This window comes from Apteryx rowi, unplaced genomic scaffold (genome assembly GCF_003343035.1).
Source record: "Apteryx rowi isolate R43461 unplaced genomic scaffold, aptRow1 scaffold_120, whole genome shotgun sequence".
Classification (NCBI taxonomy): Eukaryota; Metazoa; Chordata; class Aves; order Apterygiformes; family Apterygidae; genus Apteryx; species Apteryx rowi.
This window is the reverse complement of record NW_020447420.1, coordinates 1524674-1545006: the sequence shown is the minus strand read 5'-3', so window position 1 is coordinate 1545006 and position 20333 is coordinate 1524674. Positions and strand designations below refer to the sequence as shown.

General features: G+C 44.5%; 1 protein-coding gene across 12 annotated transcripts in view; it reads right to left on the bottom strand.

The window, feature by feature from the left end:
- The window catches only part of MVB12B (multivesicular body subunit 12B), an 81973-nt gene that overhangs the window by 37174 nt on the left and 24466 nt on the right, over positions 1 to 20333 (bottom strand). For 10 of the 12 annotated variants that reach the window (XR_003257511.1, XR_003257515.1, XR_003257512.1 and 7 more), the window contains 3 exons: positions 20032 to 20161; positions 19625 to 19747; positions 4758 to 4855 (listed from right to left, as the gene is read on the bottom strand). Coding sequence is in view for 9 of the 12 variants with exons in the window: in XM_026089910.1 (XP_025945695.1) it covers positions 4758 to 4855; positions 19625 to 19747; positions 20032 to 20161 (351 nt within the window). In the remaining 3 variants the exon portion in view is untranslated. Of the gene's footprint in view, positions 1 to 4451; positions 4651 to 4757; positions 4856 to 16879; positions 17254 to 19624; positions 19748 to 20031; positions 20162 to 20333 lie in introns of those variants that run through there. The other 2 variants (XM_026089879.1, XM_026089887.1) reach the window with 2 other exon arrangements.

The window sequence follows — 20333 nt, the reverse complement described above, 5'->3', positions numbered from 1 at the left end:
GGGTTAAAGCTTATTATTAGCATATAATTTACAGGTCCTTTCTCCCAGGAAAGAAATAATGCACAGTAAATGCCACATTCATTTTAATAATACATGTTACAGTCTGTGCCCAACATCTGCACAAAGGTAAAGCAGACAGATTTTTTTGACATGTCCCACTCTGCCATCCAAACACAGGCTTTTTGTTTCTTAAGTGACGGAAGGTTTAATCAAGAAAGCAGGCAATTCATCAATCGAAACAAGGCTGCTCACACCGCCCTGACAGCACACACATGGTTTTATACAGAAGAAACCTGGCCACCTGTCAGCAGCACCTTTTACATCAGGATATACAAATACACCAAGTGATCAATCCTCCAGCTCTTCCCATTCATTTTCTCGTTCTCTTATTATATTTTTCTTTATGCTAGATGTTGCCCTTATTCTCTGCAGGGATAGATGGGAGACAAGGCAAACTATGGCTGTTTATACACTATCATAAAAATTTATATACCCTTAAAGTGACTTATTTCCCTTCTATTTGAGTACCATTATTATAAATAATTTTTCACTTCATTCAGGAATTTTCCCTGTATGTTATTATCTSTGGCTGCCTGAGAGGGCTCCCTCTCTCTCACCGTCCTTGTAGCTCTGATAAGCCAAAGCAATATGCAGCCACAAGATGCTGAAGTCTGAAATGAAGGCAGTATGTAGTCACAACATCTTAATTAAGCTGAAGGCCATGAAGGAAGACTATGCTGTGAAATGCTGAGCTGTTTGTTGACAGGTCTGTCTAGAGCAAGGCATTCTTTTTTCAACAGTTGCCCATTTGAACACATATTAAACCTGTCAACTCCTCAGTACCGTGCTCCCAGCAGCACCCAGAGACCTTTCGCAGATCAACCTGTAAGTAATGCTGTGTTTTGGTCTTGGAGGTATGACATGGGGTGGGAAGAAGGATCCTGCTGAATGCAAAAGAGCACTCCAGCAACATAAATGCAAGTGCAGACCTCAGAACTGCAGTACAGCAGCATATGGAAGTCTCCCTTCATGGGACTGTGAGGTCAGGGCCATATTTTCCTATATGCAATCTGACAAAGACTGATTAATTAGTTTATTATGCAATCAGGAGTTTCCTTAACTTTCTGATCACCCAACACTTAATTGCCAAGACTGGAAATGACAAAGTGCTGGTTAAAAATTGTAATTACTATTTTCAGGACCATTTTCTCTTTGACTCCACCTTTGCAATAATAATTACATTACATGCACAAAGGAGTACAAGACAGATCCAGTGAGGATATGGCAATTTCTATCAAAATACATATTCAGATATAGCATAGGCTCCACAGCCAAAATTCATTTCACCTACCATAAACAGGCTAAACATCAGCTGAAAGTGTCCTTTTCATTGGCTACTGAGGAAATCTCAGGTGCCTAYAGATAGATGTCAAGAACCTGGACCACGCTGCACTCTGAATTTTACCCTCCTTTATAACTCTCCCTTCCCGAATATCCCATCCTGTTCTCACCACAAAGATGYAGATTTGGGGGATACTGAAACTGGAAAATAAGAGATTGTTTATAATTGCTTTTGTTTCCCTGTGACAGTATCAGGAAACCTTCCATTTTGCTGAGAGCCAAGAGAGGGAGCCAGCAGGCTTGTCCAGAGACGGCCCTGACCGCCTGCACCAGGGCTCTGCATCCGCAGGGCCAGAGCCTCCCGCTCGGCGTGCTGGGAGAGCCGAGTCTCGCACCGGCCGGAGCCGCTGGGCGCTTGGGAGCCCTCGCTGCCGCTAAGCGCCGAAGCATGCGCATCTGCTGCGTGTGCCATTCACCTGCATTTGAGCCTGAGCCGCTCCTGGCAGAGGCAGCTGCTGCCCGCAGCCCTGCGCACGCTCAGTGCCCCGAGCGCAGCCCTGCAGCCCGCCGGCGCGCTCCGTGCTGCTCGCGCCCGGAGGCTGTCCTGGCCCTCGGCCCACACGCCGACAGTGCCTGGTCGCTGCGGCAGCGTTCTGGTGACCCAAAGCAGGAACGGATGCATGCCAAACCCCTGCGAGCGCCCGTGCGCGCTGGGGGAAGCGGCAGCCGAGCCGCCGCGCGTACCCGGCTTGGTAGCTTCTCCCTCGCCGCTAAGCAGGGGCGAGCGCCAGTTCGGCCTCCCCAGCTCAGAGGGCTGCAGAGGCTCCCCAGAGCTCCGCACCGCTCCTTGCTCCCGGGCACGGTCCCCATGGCATGCCGCAGCCACCATCCCTCTCAGGAAATCCACAGCCCAGCAGAGCGGCAAGGGGACGAGCGTTAATACGTTCCCTGCTAGCACGGCACTGCCCCAAGACACTAGCATCATAGTGTGGATAAAACAGACTGAGCGGAAACTACATCGACATAACAGGCAACTTTGGAATGGTTTCCACAGCGAGTCTCAGGGTTAACCTACCTCCGTAAAGTTAAAGCACGCAAAGGGAATTGTCGCAGCACCTAATCRCAGCTGCTGAAAAGGCAGCCGCAGTCAGGAGCTACACACGAAGATCCCTGCCAATGCACAGGATGTTTCATACGACAAGATCCTTTCTTCAGAAACGCTTCACAGCTGCAATAGCCATTACAGCCCATGTATGCACAACAACTCGTATAACAATGTGTCTGGAGGAGGATTTGCAGTGGGGGAAAAAAAAAAAAGTTACATACTTTGACTGAAATGTGCTTGTGCAAATGTGGAAGACTAATGCTATGCCCAGTTTTACAGGTCTGTTTTGTGCTTTGCCTATAATCACCTGGCAAAATATTCAGAATTTTGGCAAAATAGGTCATCCTTCCAGGCTTGTTATGCTGCAAGCAGGAGCAGTCCACGGGAATTCCTAGAGCAGGGTCATTCTCAGTAACATTCATGCAGAGTTGCTGCCTCTCTATTTGTGCGCGTTTGACGTTTTAGCAAGAGAGAAACTGCAGCTTTCCCATCCGCCATGCAGGACTGTCTCATGTGAACCTGCTTTCCCTTACATTTCTAAATCTATTAGGGCAGGAGAGTAACAAGAAAAACGAGCACTGACAAGAATTATGCCATTGTTATATTCCATCTATTTAGGAACTTGAAGCTGCAGTTTCAGTCAGAGATTACCTTTTAAATAACCCTTTGATTATGGTACATGAATTAGTGCCATGTTCCCATGTTAGAAGTGTCACTCACTATTAATAGAAAGAACCTGTGAATGGCACATTTTTGCCACCTTCTCTTCCCTGATTATGCACAAGCACTACCTATTGTACAGCCCACTGATTCCACCGCTGCTTTTTCTGGGTTTCCAAACTGTCCTGAAAATCTACTTCAATCACGTGAAGGGACTGTACTTTTGTTAGATTTTGACACAGTCAGGTTTAAAGCCAACATTTTTCTTTTCTTGCAAAAATGGCATAACAAAGAGAAAACTGTAGCTAAATGTGTTTCTACTATGGCTATCATAGTATTTGTTCAGGAGTTCTATAACTAAAAAAAAAAAAAAAAAAAAACCCTAAGGAAAAATCTGTTGAACTTCAGCCCTACTTTGAACCACAGCTGAAGTTAGGGAATATGAGAGATACCCATAAGAGAACATGCAGGTAAAACGCACTGTTGTGCCACACTGCCATGCATAACATTATTCTTCAGTTTGTAGAACCAAAAGTCCTTTTGTTGGGCTTTGTAAATAGCTTCCAGACTACACAGCTCTTGGCACTGGCAGGAGTGACAGACTTCGGGGGGTACAGTTCTGTTGAGCACCCCTGCCTCTCACTCCCAGATACACTCTTTCATCCCGGGACCTGAGAACCAGGTTGTGTTCTTTTAGTTCGTTTCTCTTTCTTCAAGAAAGAAGAACTTAAAGGCAAAACCTCCTTCAGAAGAGCAGAGCTGCCAGGGACAGACCAACAGGGATGCCAATACCAAAATGAACCGACTGTGTGGTCCTGGAGCACAGCAACAGAGCACATATCTGCATCGGTTAATGAAGGGGCTTGATCCTGACCGCTCTATTTAAATACGCATCTACACTGCAGACAAGAACTAGTTAAAAATAAAAAACAGCAAAAATATATTGGCAGTTTTTTTCCACATTGACATCTGGAAACTATAACTAGCTCTAGCACTTGTATACTAGCCTGGAATGGCAAACAGAGAAAGCAAGCCACAGCTAGCGAGAAAGCATGCATGCGCAAGTGCGTGCTCCTTAAAAATAAAGCAGAACCCCCCCACCCCCATATCCTAATATCTAATTTCAAACTTGCCTTAATATTGGGGAAATAAACCTAAGCAGTGCCAGTGTTCAGAATACAGAAATGGGAAAGAGTAAAGATATCATCCATTTTTAACACGTATGTTGAGCACAGCAGAGAAGAGAATGATGTGTATGAAACCCATCCTTGTTAGGCAGGTATAAACTTACTGTGAGATGTGCAGAGATGTGTCTTATGACTTACCTGTGAAGATCATGAAAGAGATGAAGAGCAAAATTTGTGTGCTACTTTTCATCAGATCTCTTGCCTAGAAACCCTGTGGGCAGCAGCATCACTCACTGAGGGTTGTGCTCTCCCCACCGATCAGTAACATCCACTGTCAGTAACACTTGTGCCTGCACATTTGCTGGAGTCTTTCTGCACCCCACGTGTCTTGACACTTAAATGGCACTGGCAGAAAACCTGGAGGTATGTTTCATGGATACCACACATCTGGCTTTTTATGCAAACAGGGCTGCTTTACTTGATTACACAGAATAGCTGAGAAACTACTGCGTGCGCCAGCTTACCTGATATGGCATACAAATTTGAGTGCTGGTGTTCCAAGTCCAGGCGAGTGCTGTGACTTTTGCCTCGAAAGCTGGCAGGAAGTGTTAGAGATATATGCCTAAAAGAAGAGAGATGGGGAAATGGAGATGACATTATTAGAGAGCAGAAGACGTTGCTGCTATCAGCTTGTTCTCACCTGACAATTTCAGTCAGGTCAAGCAGCAAACATCAATTTTAACATTGCTTGTAAAAGTCAGTGGGCCTCAAACAACAGGAAGGAGACAGAAGTGGCGATTCTGTCATTACAGCCAAGTGTGGCTCAGCTGCTTTGAGCTGCTTTAACCCATGCTCAGTCCAGCTGTGCACGAGACACAAGTCTATGTCCCAGCATAAGCCCCCTCCACCCCACTGAACACCAAACTTGGCCAACAATCAAAATATTATACAGAAGCAACCATTCACCGTCCTTCAGAGATGGGATCCAGAGCAGAACACAGCAGCTCCTTAACGAGCTGGCACCCCGGAAAAGCCCGCGGAGTGGCTTACAAGAGTGATCTTCCCTGTATAAACATAAGTCTCAACACAAAGCATCAAGAGCATGCCTGAACACCCTGCAGGACTCAAATGCACGTCCTCCAAGGCAGAAAGTGCTAATAGCACGTGAGTTTGGGTTTGTCTCTACCAAGAACTCCCGAGTACATTCATAAATAAAATCTTTGAAGCCCTCTTGATGACTAAGGACTGCTCCAAACCATTACTGGGCATGCTGCATGCTTCCCTGCTCCCAGGGGCAGAAGATGGTGCACACACCAAGCTAACCTTCATCTGGCACCGAGGAAAGGGAAGGCAAACTTCACTTGTCACCTCTTTCTAGCTGCACGAGTAAGGCAAAGCTCTGCCTCACCACGATGCTCTTTGCAGCACTTCCTGCAGCAGAGAGATATTTTTCAACCTTATGTTAAACTCTCCTCTGTTTAGTGGTTATAAATAGGAAAACCAGGGAGCTCTTGTCGGGCCTTAGGGCCAGAAAGGCGGTCGCATAAGAAGCTGCTGGAGCACCCCTGCCACAGTGGTTTGGTCGTGGGGGGACGGACCCTGCAGCCCCTGACAAGCAGCAGCACTCAGGGTCAGCTCTCACGGCAAGGGCTCCCCGCTGCTCTCCGAAATCCTCCACACCGGCGGGACTCGGCCCAGGAAAGCTGCCCAGAGGGAGACACCCCAGAAGCCAGGCAGGCGCTCAGATTTGGGAGAATGTGAGAAAGCCTGCTCACAGATTTTTCTGCTACCCAATCTAGTATAGGAGAAAGCAGACCTTTGCCTCTGAAGTCATGCTGTGATCCCCAAATCAGTCAGCACAGCTGCAAAACTCAGCCAAAGAGCTCCGCTGAAGCCTGTCACAACAAAATGCTTCTTACTAGAAGCTGTTATTGATAGCCCACAGATTTTTATACTTTGATGAGAGATTCAGGCTTTGCCCTTTTAATTCATATGTGTATTTTTCTAATGCCAATCCCAGGTCTGTGTGAATTTTTATAAAATATTATCATTCATCTTCTGTACCCCATTGCCATATGTAACGAAGATGCTCCCTCTTCATAGCAAAGCCTTAGTCTAGCATGAAAGCAGAGGCAGCAGCTACCCACTTCGCAAAGGTGAAAGCTACCTGAACATGGGAAGATACTTTGCATTGCCCTTTTGCCAGAAGAACAAGGCAGTCTGTTTCCTGTCACAAATGCCATATTTGCAACAAAGCCCTGTGTAGTCTCCAGTAGAGTATCAAATCCATTTTCTTAGCTAGCAGATTTTATCAAGCAAATCAGCTGGAAATTATCTGCCTTTTAAAACTGGATGCATTCTGAGAAGAACTATATATTTTTAGACTTTGATGCAGTTGATGGTGAYGAGCAAGAATAATATAGGAAAAAGAAAACATCAATTTGAATTTGTTTGTGCTTCCCAGAGCTATTCTAACATAAAAAAGATGGCGTCAAAATATTTTCAAATTTGGCTAACAGTCTTCTGTTTAAAACACAATCCATATGAGACTCTCTTTGTCAGCACAGGCAGGTTTGTCATGAACACACTTTAAAACTGAAGACCACTGCCTTGTAGGCATTACACACTTTTCATTTGTTTTTTAATAAAAGTATCCAAAAATATATTCTGAGGCATCAAAACAGCTAACAGCTAACAGAGAAAGACTTGAATTTCTCCTGCTCGTACTGTGGGCTGKTTTTTTTCATCCCTACACAAAACAGCAGGAGATGTGTTGGAAGTAAACAAAGCAGATCTATTTAAAAGGCCCATTTCTGAGCAGAATATTTTAAAAGGTTATACCAACTCCTGCTATAAGAGCGTCTGAATCTTTTCCATATGGACAATTCTTTTCAGCAACCACCACCAAACACAGACCACCTTGCACTCTCAAAGCAGGTCATGCGCTTCTCATCAACCAGCAGGACTGGGAAAGACAGTTCCACAAGTTGTTCATAACATGCATTGTGTAAGCAAAATTAAGTAGCTGTCAGTTCTGCAAACACACACAATAGCCTTCAGATAAAACTCTGAATTCCTAGTTTGCAAAAGACTTTCTGAGCTAAGTCCCCAGTCACTACCAAGAACGCCTGGCAGTTCACATAAGCACCAGGTTTCACGAGCGCCATATGCTAAAGTGGTGTATACATTCCATGCGTGTAATTAAAATGAATTGCTCACAGTCTAATGGGCTCTGACCATATACACATAAATATGGCAGCAGAAGATCACATATCCAGACCTTGCTTCCTAACTCGGCACAATATCCTATTTGCTCTCCATTTCAAATGTATCAACCTTAAAATACATACCTAAATATCCCCTTAAAGCTAGAGAGAATTACAAACACTATAACTGGGTGTGTTCTTTCAAATTTGGTTTTAGCGGGCATTCAGTCCTGCAATTGCTCTTATGTGGTCTGTGTGCCAAAACTGCCAATTTAACTCCTAGCCAAATCAGGCTTCCAATATTGGGGGTCTTGAATGCTGTCTATTAGGAGGGTGTTTGTAAATGACAGAAAACTTTCGTTGTCACTTTCCATTCTCTGAGGCAGGACAAATAGGTATTTTATCACTTCTACCAAGCCACAGTATGAAGAGCTAGGTCTCTCCAAGGAGAACATTTAGCTGCAAGACCACAAGACAGAGGGTAATGATTGCTAGAGTGAGATCAGTTCTCTCCCCCCACCCCCCTTTTAAGCATGACATTGTAGGCAAAAATGGGAAACAGCAATTTATTTTAAATTAATGCAAACTTTGGCCAGGATCAATATAACTTATACCTACTAAGTTGATTGCATAATGCATTTTCCTTATGGGTTGTGAAAGCCAAATCATTTTGCATCATAGAAGACAAAAAAAAAAAAAAAAAGAGAGAGAAAGAGGCTGCCACTGAAAAGCAAGAAAATCCCAATTACAAAGTCCCCAAGTTCCTAAACACATATCGTGAAAGTATGTGCAGCTCTGCGGCATATGGCAAATCAATTACTAGTTTAAATTTTAAAACAAAAACATGTTAAATGTGTTGCAGAAATAATCAAGAACAACGGTTTGGTTTAGATTACAGCGGCCACTAGAGTTTTGAATACAATTAATCATCATTCCAGGCAATGGGAAGCCATATTGACACTTATTCCTAATTTGAATATTTAATTAGGGTGAAGTTCTTCATCAAATTATCACAGAACTGGGAGRAAAGCCTGAAAGATTTAAACAATTACTACTTTAACCCTTGATCAACTGCTCACCTGCGAGCACAAGAATCTTTTCCTAATTCTGCAAAGCAAAAACATGCTCAACAAAACAAGCAACAAAAAMGACAATATTTATAAAACATTAGAAATATCCTGGGAAAGCTACGCAGACATTCGGTGTCCTGTCGGGTTCGCTCAGAGATGCCAGACTGACACAGGCTTCTGACTACCTGCGCTCCTCGACCTTTTTCAGAGCAAATCTTTCAGGTCAGATCTCTATTTTAGCATCCAATGTGGTTTCTAGGGTTCTTTTGACCAGAAGAACCTGTTCAGGATGATGATCCTTCCTTCCATGCACGGGGCGGATATCAGCTGGCTTTGACTGGAGACGCCCGTTTTGGCCAGTTCCCGGCAGGGAGGAACAGCCAAAGCTGCTCGTTTAGGTGGGATTTGAGCTTCGGGGATGAATCGGGCTTTGGCCCCGCAGCCCTGGTGCCGCGCTGCCCCGCGAGGGGAGCGGGGCCGCTGCGGCCGGGGAGGGGAGCRGGAGGCTGCTTTTCGGTGCAGTGCCTCCAGCAGCCCCCCGCTCCGCGGGGCTCCCGTGCCAAGGGACAAAACCCGCGCTGCGGCACACCGAAACGACAGCCGAGCGCAGCCTCGCTCTCCTGCTCCCTGCACCTCGTGCCTGCCCCGGAGCACACGGCCGGGCTCTCCGGAGCTGCTCCCTCCCCGGGATCGACGCGAACCAGGCACCTTGCAGACCGGGGCCCCGGCGCTGCTCCTCGCACCTGCGCCCACCCTGGACACCCTCCCTCCTGCAGCTCTACAACTTCGAAACCTCCCTTTATATGCCRTATTAATCCATGTAAGAAATTCTCTTTTAATGAGGAGTGATATAGTTATGAACTCTCTAGAGCCATAATTAGACCAAACTAATTGAAGTTGTGTTTTGACACACTTTCCAAATTCACGGGTACTGCATGACATATTCACAACACTACTGCTGCACAGCCATGGCGACAGCAAAATCATTAGGCTAATAACGCTTATTTGCATTCTTATCATGCCAGCAGCATGCCGTTAAATACTGCTTCAACCAGTGCTCGTTTACTATGAAAGTTTCCACTGAAAGATATTAACAGTAATTATTAGTACTTTAGTGGAATCTCTAATGTTAAGGAATGGCAACTCGCATTAACTAGCCTAATGCCAATTATTTTCCTTTTGAATTGTCACAAAAAGCAGGGTTTTTTCTCCCCCCATTGAATTAAAGTGACAAGGTGGATTTGGTGCTTTATGTCCTTTAGAGAGTAAGGAAGAATGCCCGTTCCAACGAGACTAGATATTAGGATTTCAGAACCATTCTCTCAAATGCTGAAATAGAAAACACATTGTTTCAACACAGGTTATGAGATACAGAACATTTGGAAAAATATTTTTCCCCAGCATACTAAAATTTCCAGACAATTTAGGATGAAACAACCACAACAGCACAATTCAGGACAGGTTAGATTTAATTACTCTCTTATTTTTAGTTATTCTTTTATTCATTAAATTTATGAAACAGATCTACATACGACAGCAGCAGAAGCAGCAGATGATGAGAGAGATCCTTCACAGTCTAGTAAAGGAGGTTTGAGGTCTGCATACATTATGGCCACTTTTTGAATGCTTGTTTGAGGAAAAACTCACATAAAACAGGTCCAGGAATGCCTGACAGTTCCAAATAAGTTATTAACAAGTTGTCTGCATGAAGGTGATGGACCGCTTTTGAAGTTAGGGAGCAAGTACTTATAAAAAGTAACAAAGGATCACAAGAGGGAAATGCCAGATATCAAAGGATGCTTCATAATTCACATAAAAATATCAACAATGCATAGCAAAAGCAAAATGGTAAGTTTTTGGTTTCCAACTGGATTGAGAAAAATCAGAGAAATCGGTCAAAATATAAAAAAAMCCTGCCCCACTTATCAAATTATTAGAAACCATACTGCATACTGCAGAACTGGAATTATACTGTTCTTTGATGTATCACAGTTATGATTGCAATTTATTTTAAATGAACTTAAGAACAGTGCTGCAAAAGCTGTATAGTCCCATAGGAATACCTTGAAATAAAAAGAATCATATCTTCCATAATCAATGAAGTATACAAAGATCATGCCTCATGAAAAACTGAGGATAGAGCAACTAAATAAATACTAACTTGTAGAAAGCTAAAAACACACCTACAAAAAGTAAATGTCTGGCTGCAGTTTTCAAGAAATGTAATCCAACTTGAAAGCTTTGCCTATGAACAGAGGAAAAAACACATTTCTAAGAAATGAGCTGCTAGTGCTTCACTGATAGAAATCAGAGGACCTTTCAACAATTGCTCATTTTTCCAGAATATATTTTCCAAATTGTAGTTTACAGAAAATGCCATAATAGATACCTACAGCTTTAGCAGTGTCCAGAATCACATCTACAATATTTATTCACAGTCCTTAACTTTTACTGTGCTCAGGCATTGCAATGCCAGAACACCTACCTCATACCCAAAAGAACTGCAGTGAAAAACAAAACTGTTAGGCAAGAATTACCTCGGGTAACGGACTTCATTCCAGACAATCTATTCTAATCATGTAAACCAAATATTTAAATACTTTCTAAAACCTTACTGACCCTTTTCCTAAAACAAGCAACATATGGGCTTTGCAAGCATTTCATCTCATTCCAAACTACTAAAATATCCTGTTTCCCAAAAAATCAATGAGAGTTGGTGGTGCCAGATTCAGATTTTATAAAAGCCCAAATGCGTGAGAGAATGAAAAAGGGAGTGAGTGATTCTTTCTACTTTTAGATTTACCCACTTAATTTTCCCAGCTGTAAAAAGGGGAAAAGGCCTGCCCACAGCATGCGTACTCAATGCATTATATATAGCATGCCTCTGTGCATCCCCTTCTGAAATGACCACGCCTTGAAGACAAGGGAAAATGATGCTATGCTATTCTGTCAAAACTAAAGCAATCACCAACTGAATGGAACAAAACCCAATCATGCTTACAGCGGAGCATGATCTACTGCAGACCAACAGCCCAAAATGTAAGGCTTAATGCAGAATGAAGCTCCTGCAGCTTCCTCTATAYGAGGATTAATTTAGATCAGAGAGTTTAAGTAACCACGATAGAGCAGCTGCCAAACAATGGAAAAAAATCCCAACAAGTTTAATTTACACTGCTTGAAAGTCTGAGCTGTAGCCCATTAAATTGTTATAGGCTGAGGACTGCATCAAAGAACTAAGACCTCATACTGTAAGCATGAAGTGCTTATGAAGTGGTTGTCTTAGATGAACAGCATAGTGTCTCTGGAGGCTGCAGCAGGAGCCTAGCTTTCCACATCCTTCACTAGCTACTCTCTGGAGTCAGGAGTTTTCAGATAATGAAGCAGTAGGGAAAAATTGCCAAACAGCAGAAATACTCCAAAAAGATAAATTACACACAGTGTAAGTTTCCTTGGTTAGGATTTTAAATTCTGTCAAATTAATCAGAACAACAAAGCCTGGGCTCACAAGTCTGACTGAAAAGCATCTCTCTGAACCGAATGCCTTTGTCTGCAATATGCCATCGGTCTGCCAGGGAACGGTCGCAGTGGGACCGATCTGACGTCAAGGCAGAGAGTCCCACGGAATTAGTGGGTGCTGCGGGAACAGGCTCCAGCCCGGGGGGAACAGCAACGTCTCCCCCACAAAACCTGTTAAACAAATATTCCACATAAAGACTCATTTGGGAAGAGCATGCTGTCAGCACTTTGCCAGTAATAAATAATGACAGTCCAAACACTTTACTAAAAGCAATAAACTCGAGAAGCGTTTTGGAAAATGGTGAAAGTGATTGATTTAAAGAAGGAAATATCTGAACACAACCACATGCACTTCAGGGTGAAAGCACAGATTACAAATCAACAGTGGCAGAGATCATATTAAATAGCAGACAACACAAGTTTTAGGGAAAAAATGCTCGGTTCCCCCACAGGGCTTATTTAACAACTGAGCATATAGCTTCTTTGAATGAGTACCTGCAGTTTGTATTTAACGACCCTACACTCTGCCCTAAAGAAAACATGCCTCCAGGAATATTACTATACCAGGAACAGGGTTCTATAAAGAAAAATGATTCTAAGGATATTGAAGCCTCTTCACTCAGAGCACTCCCCAAAATTTTTCAATGCCTCCACAAAATCAGCTAAATCAATCAAACTTCTAACTACAGTTAACATCTTTCTTTCTCAGCTGCTGCAAAGGATCCTTGTGCCTGGAAACCACTCTTATTGTTTAAAGATTTTTTCCTAATCATCATTTTCTACCACTAAAACATACTGGACGGTGACCAATTTTTGCACGTCTTCATCCAGCTGAGCTGGATGCAAGCCATACGGTCACTGTAGTTTCATAAGAAATTCCTTATGGGAAACAGACTCTGGATAAATGTATGCCAACACTCCTTACCCTCTCAAACAAACCATCATGTTCAGACATACACAGTGTATGTACATTACATGCATTTCATCCTTAAATTGTGCTTTTTACTGTACAAACTGGAACGGGCCCGGGGAAAACACTTCCACCAGGCTTCAATTTATTGCTTCAGTCTCAGTGGGTTTGGGTTTTTTACATCCACAGCTACTGTGATGTGAACCCAGCCATTGTGCCATCCTTGACTTCTTTTAGAGTAAATCATTTAAAAACTAGGAATATTTTGCTGTATTTCATGATAAGAGTGATTTTGAGTATTCAAGTCAAAAAAAGTATTTTATTAGGTGTGAATCAGAAAGTAGTCATATCTTAGAGGTTTTTTTGATGAAACATATTAGAAAATGCAGCTTCATCAAGAAAGAAGCTTTTTGTAATAAGGCATCAGTTTGACAGAGCTTTCACTGGCAAAGTTTCTCRTGATCTCAGAGTGGCTTCTAGTCAAACCAGAAACATCCATCCCAAAGCACTCCTTCTCTGGTAGCCTTTGGTTCAGATCAGGGACTTTAAGGTACGCTCTCCACATCCCTCAGCCTACTAAAGCATCCTAGCCACGAGGTTACCCGGCAGTGTCTGTSTCTGCTCCATGACAGTTTTCTGAAGTCTCGGCTCTGTTCCTCACCAGAACACAAGTTCAAAATCTTGGAACCTTTTGCTCTACAGACTTCAAATCTATCAACTCCATTTTAAATGTCTTAAAGAAGAATTTAAGATAGTTACTTCTAAATAATATTGCTGCTACTTAAAAAAAAAAAAAATAGGAAAGGTAAAAGGCCTCCCATTTCTCTTCAATTCACCCACTGTACACAGTAAGACTGGCTTATCATCAGACTGAGTTCAGGTCTCCAACATACACATTTGCTGGTGCTGCTTTATTAGCTGCCACCTATTGCACATCATCAGCCTCCAGCAGAAAGCCACACACTGATCACTTTCCAAGCTTACACGACAAAGTTCAAACACCCTTAATAAAAGRAATCAATTCAAATTCAGACTTCTCTGCCTAGAAAGGAAATCCTTACATTCCTTAACATTAAACTCCATCGGGAGCAGAGGAACAGGAGCAAATCATTTCCCTTTTCTAAGAAGGAGCAACTTAACTATTTAAAAGGTAATTGGGAGCATGGGAGGAAAAATTACACATCCTGCTCTTATTTCAGGGGTTTAAGCCAGACAATTGTTACCTTCTTATCAAAACCAGAACAGCACTTTCCCGGTGCAATACCGCTGCCAGAGCGGCACTTCCCAGAGCAGAGCACTTGGCGGCATGGGCCGACTGCTCGCAGCGCGGAGGGCACCGAGGCGGCAGGGCTGCGGCCACGCTGCAAGGGCCCTGAGCTGTGGCACAACGACTTTCTGCCGCTTTAGGCACGCGGATCGGACAGGAGCTGCAAGCGCCGCAGGCACACGCCGGGGAGCCCGGCTCCGGCATGGTGCACACGGTCCTCCCCGCGCCACGGCCCCAGGCACGCGGGCACGGACGAGGTGGGCAGCAGGGAGAGGCGCGCGCCGCCACGCCGGCCCTTCCCTTCTGCAGGAATTTCTCCGGAAGGAAGGAAGGGGCCCGGGGGCGAGATCCAGCACGGCAGGGCAGGCCAGRCCGGGGCGGCGAGGCAGGGCCCCGCAGTGCAGGTCTGGGGCCGCCTGCCCGCGTCCACGCTGCTCCGCGGTGGTCCCGGGCCACCGGCCAGCGCCGTCCGCTCGGGCCTGCCCCCRTCGGGGACCGCGGTCGCTGCCGCCTGGGCTCGCTGAGCCGGGAGGAAATGGCGCCCGCTCTCAGCCAGTTTAGCCTTGCTGGCCTAGTGCCGTCCCGCTCACGGCGGGAGCGCCGGGCCTGTCCGCGGCAGCCAGCAGCGCCCCGTGCCCGCGGGGACACGGCCACCCGCTTCCCGTCCCGCCGTCCCGTCCCGCGCCGTGGCGGTGAGCTCAGCCGTTAGCCACAYGCTCTGCAAACTGGCGATCCCTTCTGCCGGCTTCCAAAGCTGCTCACGTCTAGCCGCCCCAAGAGCGAGAAATAGGGAAAAAAAAAAAAAACTGTTCATTGTTCATGACTTCCATCCCTATCGCGCCAGTTCCTTGCCCGCTCCCTCCGGAGCGGCACCRCTCCGGTCTCTTTAGTCTCTTGGCCGGGACAGAGCACACATGGCAGCTCCTCCATCACCTTTCTCGTTCACCAGATACCGTCTGAGGTGCAGCGCTCAGAGACGATGGAGTCGCACAATGACACTTTTTGTTCACTGCTCCTTGACCAACTCTAAGGCCCCGTTTGCTTTTTCGGTCGGTGCCGAGTACCGGGCGGCCACGTTCGGAGCAGTGACGACAGCAACTCCTGGGTCTGCTTCCTGGACGGAAACAGCAGCCTCCCACAGCGTACATACAGCTCCGGTTCTGCCCTCCACCTCTCAGCGCTGTCCCGTCCTCTCCCCTCGCCTGCTTCTCTGGTTTTCAATCAAAAAGAAAAGGAGATGTATAACAGACACCTGGGAAGGCAGGCTGAAGCAGCCTCATCTCCACACAGCGGGAGGAATTCCACCCTTCCGAACCGAAACACTGCGAGCCCAGCCACAGTAACACATGATATGAGTACAAGCTGATTGCAGCAAGATCTTCCTTCTCCCTAGTAAGCCATTAACCTTTCAGATGACAGCCCTGCAAACTAAATGACTGAACGATTCCCAGGGTCAGCGCGGATCTACATTTTCAAAACCTGACATCAACAAGTAAAAGTTGTGACTGAATCCTGGTCTCTCCGAGAGGAAGATTAAACGCCTGTGACACATCATCTGCAATCAGAGTGCTCCATTTCCCAAAGTATCTGTCACAGATTGATAACATCCACGCAAAAAGTTAAGTGCAATTATGTCTGTCACTGTAAAACACAGTTCAGCAGCACTGACTGACATCTTGCTTGCCGCTGACAAATTGTGAGAGGACTGTTTGAATGACGGCGGTAGAGACTCCTGCAGCACCTTGGGAAGGGATGTGAAATGCACTCACCAACCAAAGGCAGCACACGGGCTCACAAAGCACCGCAACTCCGACGGAAGCCCTGCATGGGTGGCTGCAAGGGAAAATGGCTCAGGATTGGCCCTGCTGGTGTTCACAGGAAGCCAAGGACTTGCTCCCCAAAAGGCTGAGACTAGACTTGTGGAGGGGAACAACACACACAAACTCCGCTCTAGCCTATTCCCAGGCAGAACTCGAGTCAGGGAGGGGCAGAGCTCTAAAACACTGCTCAGATGCTCATGACAAGCACATTTCTCCAATCCCCAACACATGCACTGGCAACCACTGATCCATAGCCTGGATGAAGCAAAGGTATTCAAAAGGCCAGACGAATTGCCTGTTTTTAGCATCCGCTTTTGCGGACGGATGACCTACTTGTTCCCCAAAGTGAGGCTATCACCATGTAGCATTATCAGTGGTTGATACCGGAGGGGCAAGCCTTGAACACAAAGTCAAGGAACTGAGTAAAGTTACATTATAGCCTCACTGATGACTCAGGTCAACAAAAGCAGTTCTTCAGTAGCAGCCTTCTAGGATGAGAAACTGCAAGTGCATTTCTCCAGGCTGCCATTAATGCCAAGAAGCTGTCGCAGAATTTGGAGAGAAAAGATACTAAAGCAGCGTGATGCCTTGCACAATGGCACAGTTGCGTTCCACAGCACAGCAGGCCATCCTCACTGGTATTCGTGAGGGCTGCAGTTAGAGACCATCGCGCCAGATGCCTGCAGCAGGAAACACCAAGGAGAAGAAAGAGCTAAAAGATAACATATGCAGTCCAGCAAGAATACCAAACAAAGCTTCCCCTTACGCAGTTCTGACTGGGAGTCTTAACCCTGCGACACACACAGAGGCAGCAGCACTGCTGATGCACAGCAAACTGCGGCGGTCAGACCTCCGATACCTGACAAAACTCTGATGTGCCACCATCTATTGCCATCAGCAACTTACATCATGGATCAGAGGAAGAAATGTTTGGTACAAAAATAAAGATCTCACACAATAAAAAGTTCTTCCATTCAGAAAGGTTTTGCTGTGCAGTAGCTCACTGGTATGTTTTACTGGTTTAGTTTATATCCAGCGYTAACAATTGTTTTGAAGCATCCAAGCATGCTGTCTTGATTTAAATCTATTTTACAATGTTAGCCAACAACTGAAGAGAACAGTTTGCATTGCTGTTGGGCTGGCCAGCTGAGTCTCCATAGTGCTGTATTCTGCATTGCTCACCAGTTTTGTCTTAGCATTCACTGCAGTATCAAACGATTCGTTGCTGTTCCTGTCAGAATATATCCACACAGAATAAAATGGCAAACTGGCTACTAGTGTAATCTCATATCTCTACGGTGACATAAAAATAAGAGGTTACTTGTGACTACAATCTTCCACAAACATTAAGCTTGAGTAACTTACCACACTGCTGATAAAGTATTAAAAAAAGGCTTTCCAGGTAGCATGTGTTTCCCGTAATAATGAAATATTTGCAGAATGCATTTTTATATACATTTCTATTTCTTAAAAAATATATTGAATAATAAATAATCAGAGTAAAAAACAGACATGAAAGATGTTTTGAATGATCAGGCTGGTGGTGTAAAGTTACCTGTAAATCATGCACAGGGCATGAGAGTAGAGCTGGCTACAGACAGGTGGTTTTTACTAGGAGGCATTAATGTAACATTCAATTATTCCACTGCATACTGGCTGTTTTAACTCAGCCAAATTAGAATACATTTTATATTGACTATTTTGACATTTGCTTTATTTGGCAAGTAAAACAAAACTGATCCAATTTCCTTGCAGCCATTGTAAACCATAAACTGTACAACAAGAGGTTATAAAATATATAAGCCTTGTAAACACTTCTTTTCAGACTGTCGCTGATGCTCTGAGCTCTAATTTTGGCCCTGTTCCCAATAGCTCTGAAGCTGTTCTGCAGCCTTCCCTGTTTGGCCATAAAGTGACCCTTCCACACTTCGTGATTAAGGACTGCCATTGACATTCTCTTGCTATGATAATTTTTCTCTTTATTGTAGAAATTTGCCCAGGCAGGAACTTCTTGCAGACAAAAAATGAAGATCTGTGCTGTAAAATTAAGACATCTCTTTCTCTGATCTTGCATGGCCTTTGCCAGCATGTACTTCAGGACCAGCGGAATTTCAAAACAACCCAGCAGCTCCCAGCAAGACAGGCTGAAAACTCCGGAAGTCTGCTGGCTTCTCATCTCTTTTGCCTTCACCTCTGTTTTAAGAGCAAGGCAGTATCTCTGCCCAGAGTACAGCTGACAGTCAGTAAAGGACAGCAAGGAAAGTGCCAAGGTACAGCAGGTAACTGAGCAAAACTTTCAGCGAGAGATRAAGACCTGAACTACACAGAGAGGTGGAAGAGCCACCACAATACAGCAGGGTCTTTTTTTGTTTAAGTGTTCTGTAGGTCATGGGTGAAGGCTCTAATGTATGCACCTGCCTCAACAAGTACTGGATAGCTCTTTCAGAAATTTACAGCAGTTTAAAACCATCAACTCTGAAATGACTTGCAAATCAAGATTTCAAAGGATATGAGTATTTTCTACCCACACTATACAATCTCCCAGGAATTCCCCTCTGCTGTCACCTTTGAAATTTTAGCTCTCGATGGTTACTGTAATACTGTAAACATATCTGCAGCATACCAAATATCTAATAAAGCACTGATGCAAAAGTATGTTTCAACTTTATTAGGCAAAAGCCAAAAGGGACCTGTAAAGAATATGCTGTGCCCTGGCAATGGCTGGGCCAGGAGTTCARTGTGACTATCCTCATCAGTAAGAGCATGTCTCACATCGGATGCTGTGTTTTCATATCATATGCCAGGAATATAAATTGCTCAGCTCAACCTCTGTCTGTTGTTTTGTCCTGAGAAATCCAGTAGTTAAGCTATCATTATAGGGCAGCTGTTATATGTAAGTGTACACACACACACATATGTATCTATATTAAAAAGAATAAAAACAGTTATGGATAAGTTATGGAAACAGTGGACAGACACTACACGAGCATCTGCCCAAAAGCTCTGCTCCTGCATTCACTGCATGATGAGCAATCTGCTCTGTGTATTCACTGTCAACTGCAAGACTGAAGCTTACTAGACAGGCCCAAGAAAAGTAAAAACAGGATCAGTACCTCAAACCATGAACAGACTAATTTTGGAGAATGAGGCAAAATTGGTCTCCCTCTGCATTAAAACCTGTATGAACATTTCTCCCTCCCTTTGGTCCTTGAGAGAAATCAGTCTAGTGACAGTTCTGGCCCACCCTCCAGAGCTAACCAACACACGCTCGTTAGAACACATAACATCTCACAGAGTTTAAAGCAAAGAAAAGGTGTGACAAATATTGCAATATAGCTGTATTTCGCTGCCCGTTTTCCTTTCTTTGTAGGCTTTTTCTTTCTTCTCACTATTTCACCTGTATGTCTTTATACAACGGCAGCCAAAGGCACTCCCAGAACTGCAAATACTTGGAAGAACAACTCATTCCCTCATTATCAGGTCAGGCGATGTAATTATTCATAATAATGTGGTACCCTGATCTCAGTTCCACCGGGCTAGCACCTTAGTAACAACATGCCATGCAGCATCAAACAGAACAGGCTGGAAAGTGGAAAACTTACCTAGGCAAGTTAGGAGCTGGTGTTGAAGACGGTACTTGGGAAGGAGGAGTTGTGGGTTGTGAAGATTCATGGTTTCGTGGAACTCTGCCCATCCGGTACCAAATGCCCATATTATTCAGTTCCCTTTGTAATCAACACAGAAGACATTAATGCTACAAGCAAATGCTGCATGTGTGCATGAATATCAAGCACAGACATGTTTCCCAAGCATCTTGGTTAGTAAGAACTAGTCTAATTGAAAAGATGTTTAATTAATTCCTAGATCAAACTTAGTAAGACTTATACAGACCTTTTTAATTCTCTTATAAATTCCTGCTTAGTATTTACAGGAAAACAGGGTGCTTAGCCTTGGTATATACTATTCAACAGAAAATACAAGAGCAGCTTCTGGAGTGAGGGGTACTTACCCTATGAATGTGTATTGAGGAGGGGCTTGTTTAGATCTACCCAGAATTCGGATATCACAGATTGCTGCCTCTGTAGAATCTCGAGGGATGAATTTAATGCACAGTCTCTTCTTTCTGAAAGCTACCTCTTCTGCAAAAAACAGCCCAGGACAGAGGTTGGTTTTTATGCAAGATTAGTATGCAAATGTTATTTATTGTCTCTCCAAATATTAGTCCGATAATTATGGCAGGAACTGGAGCCAAAGAACAGATATATGTCAGCAAACCAGACAGTGTAGTGCATTCAATGACTGAAGAAATTT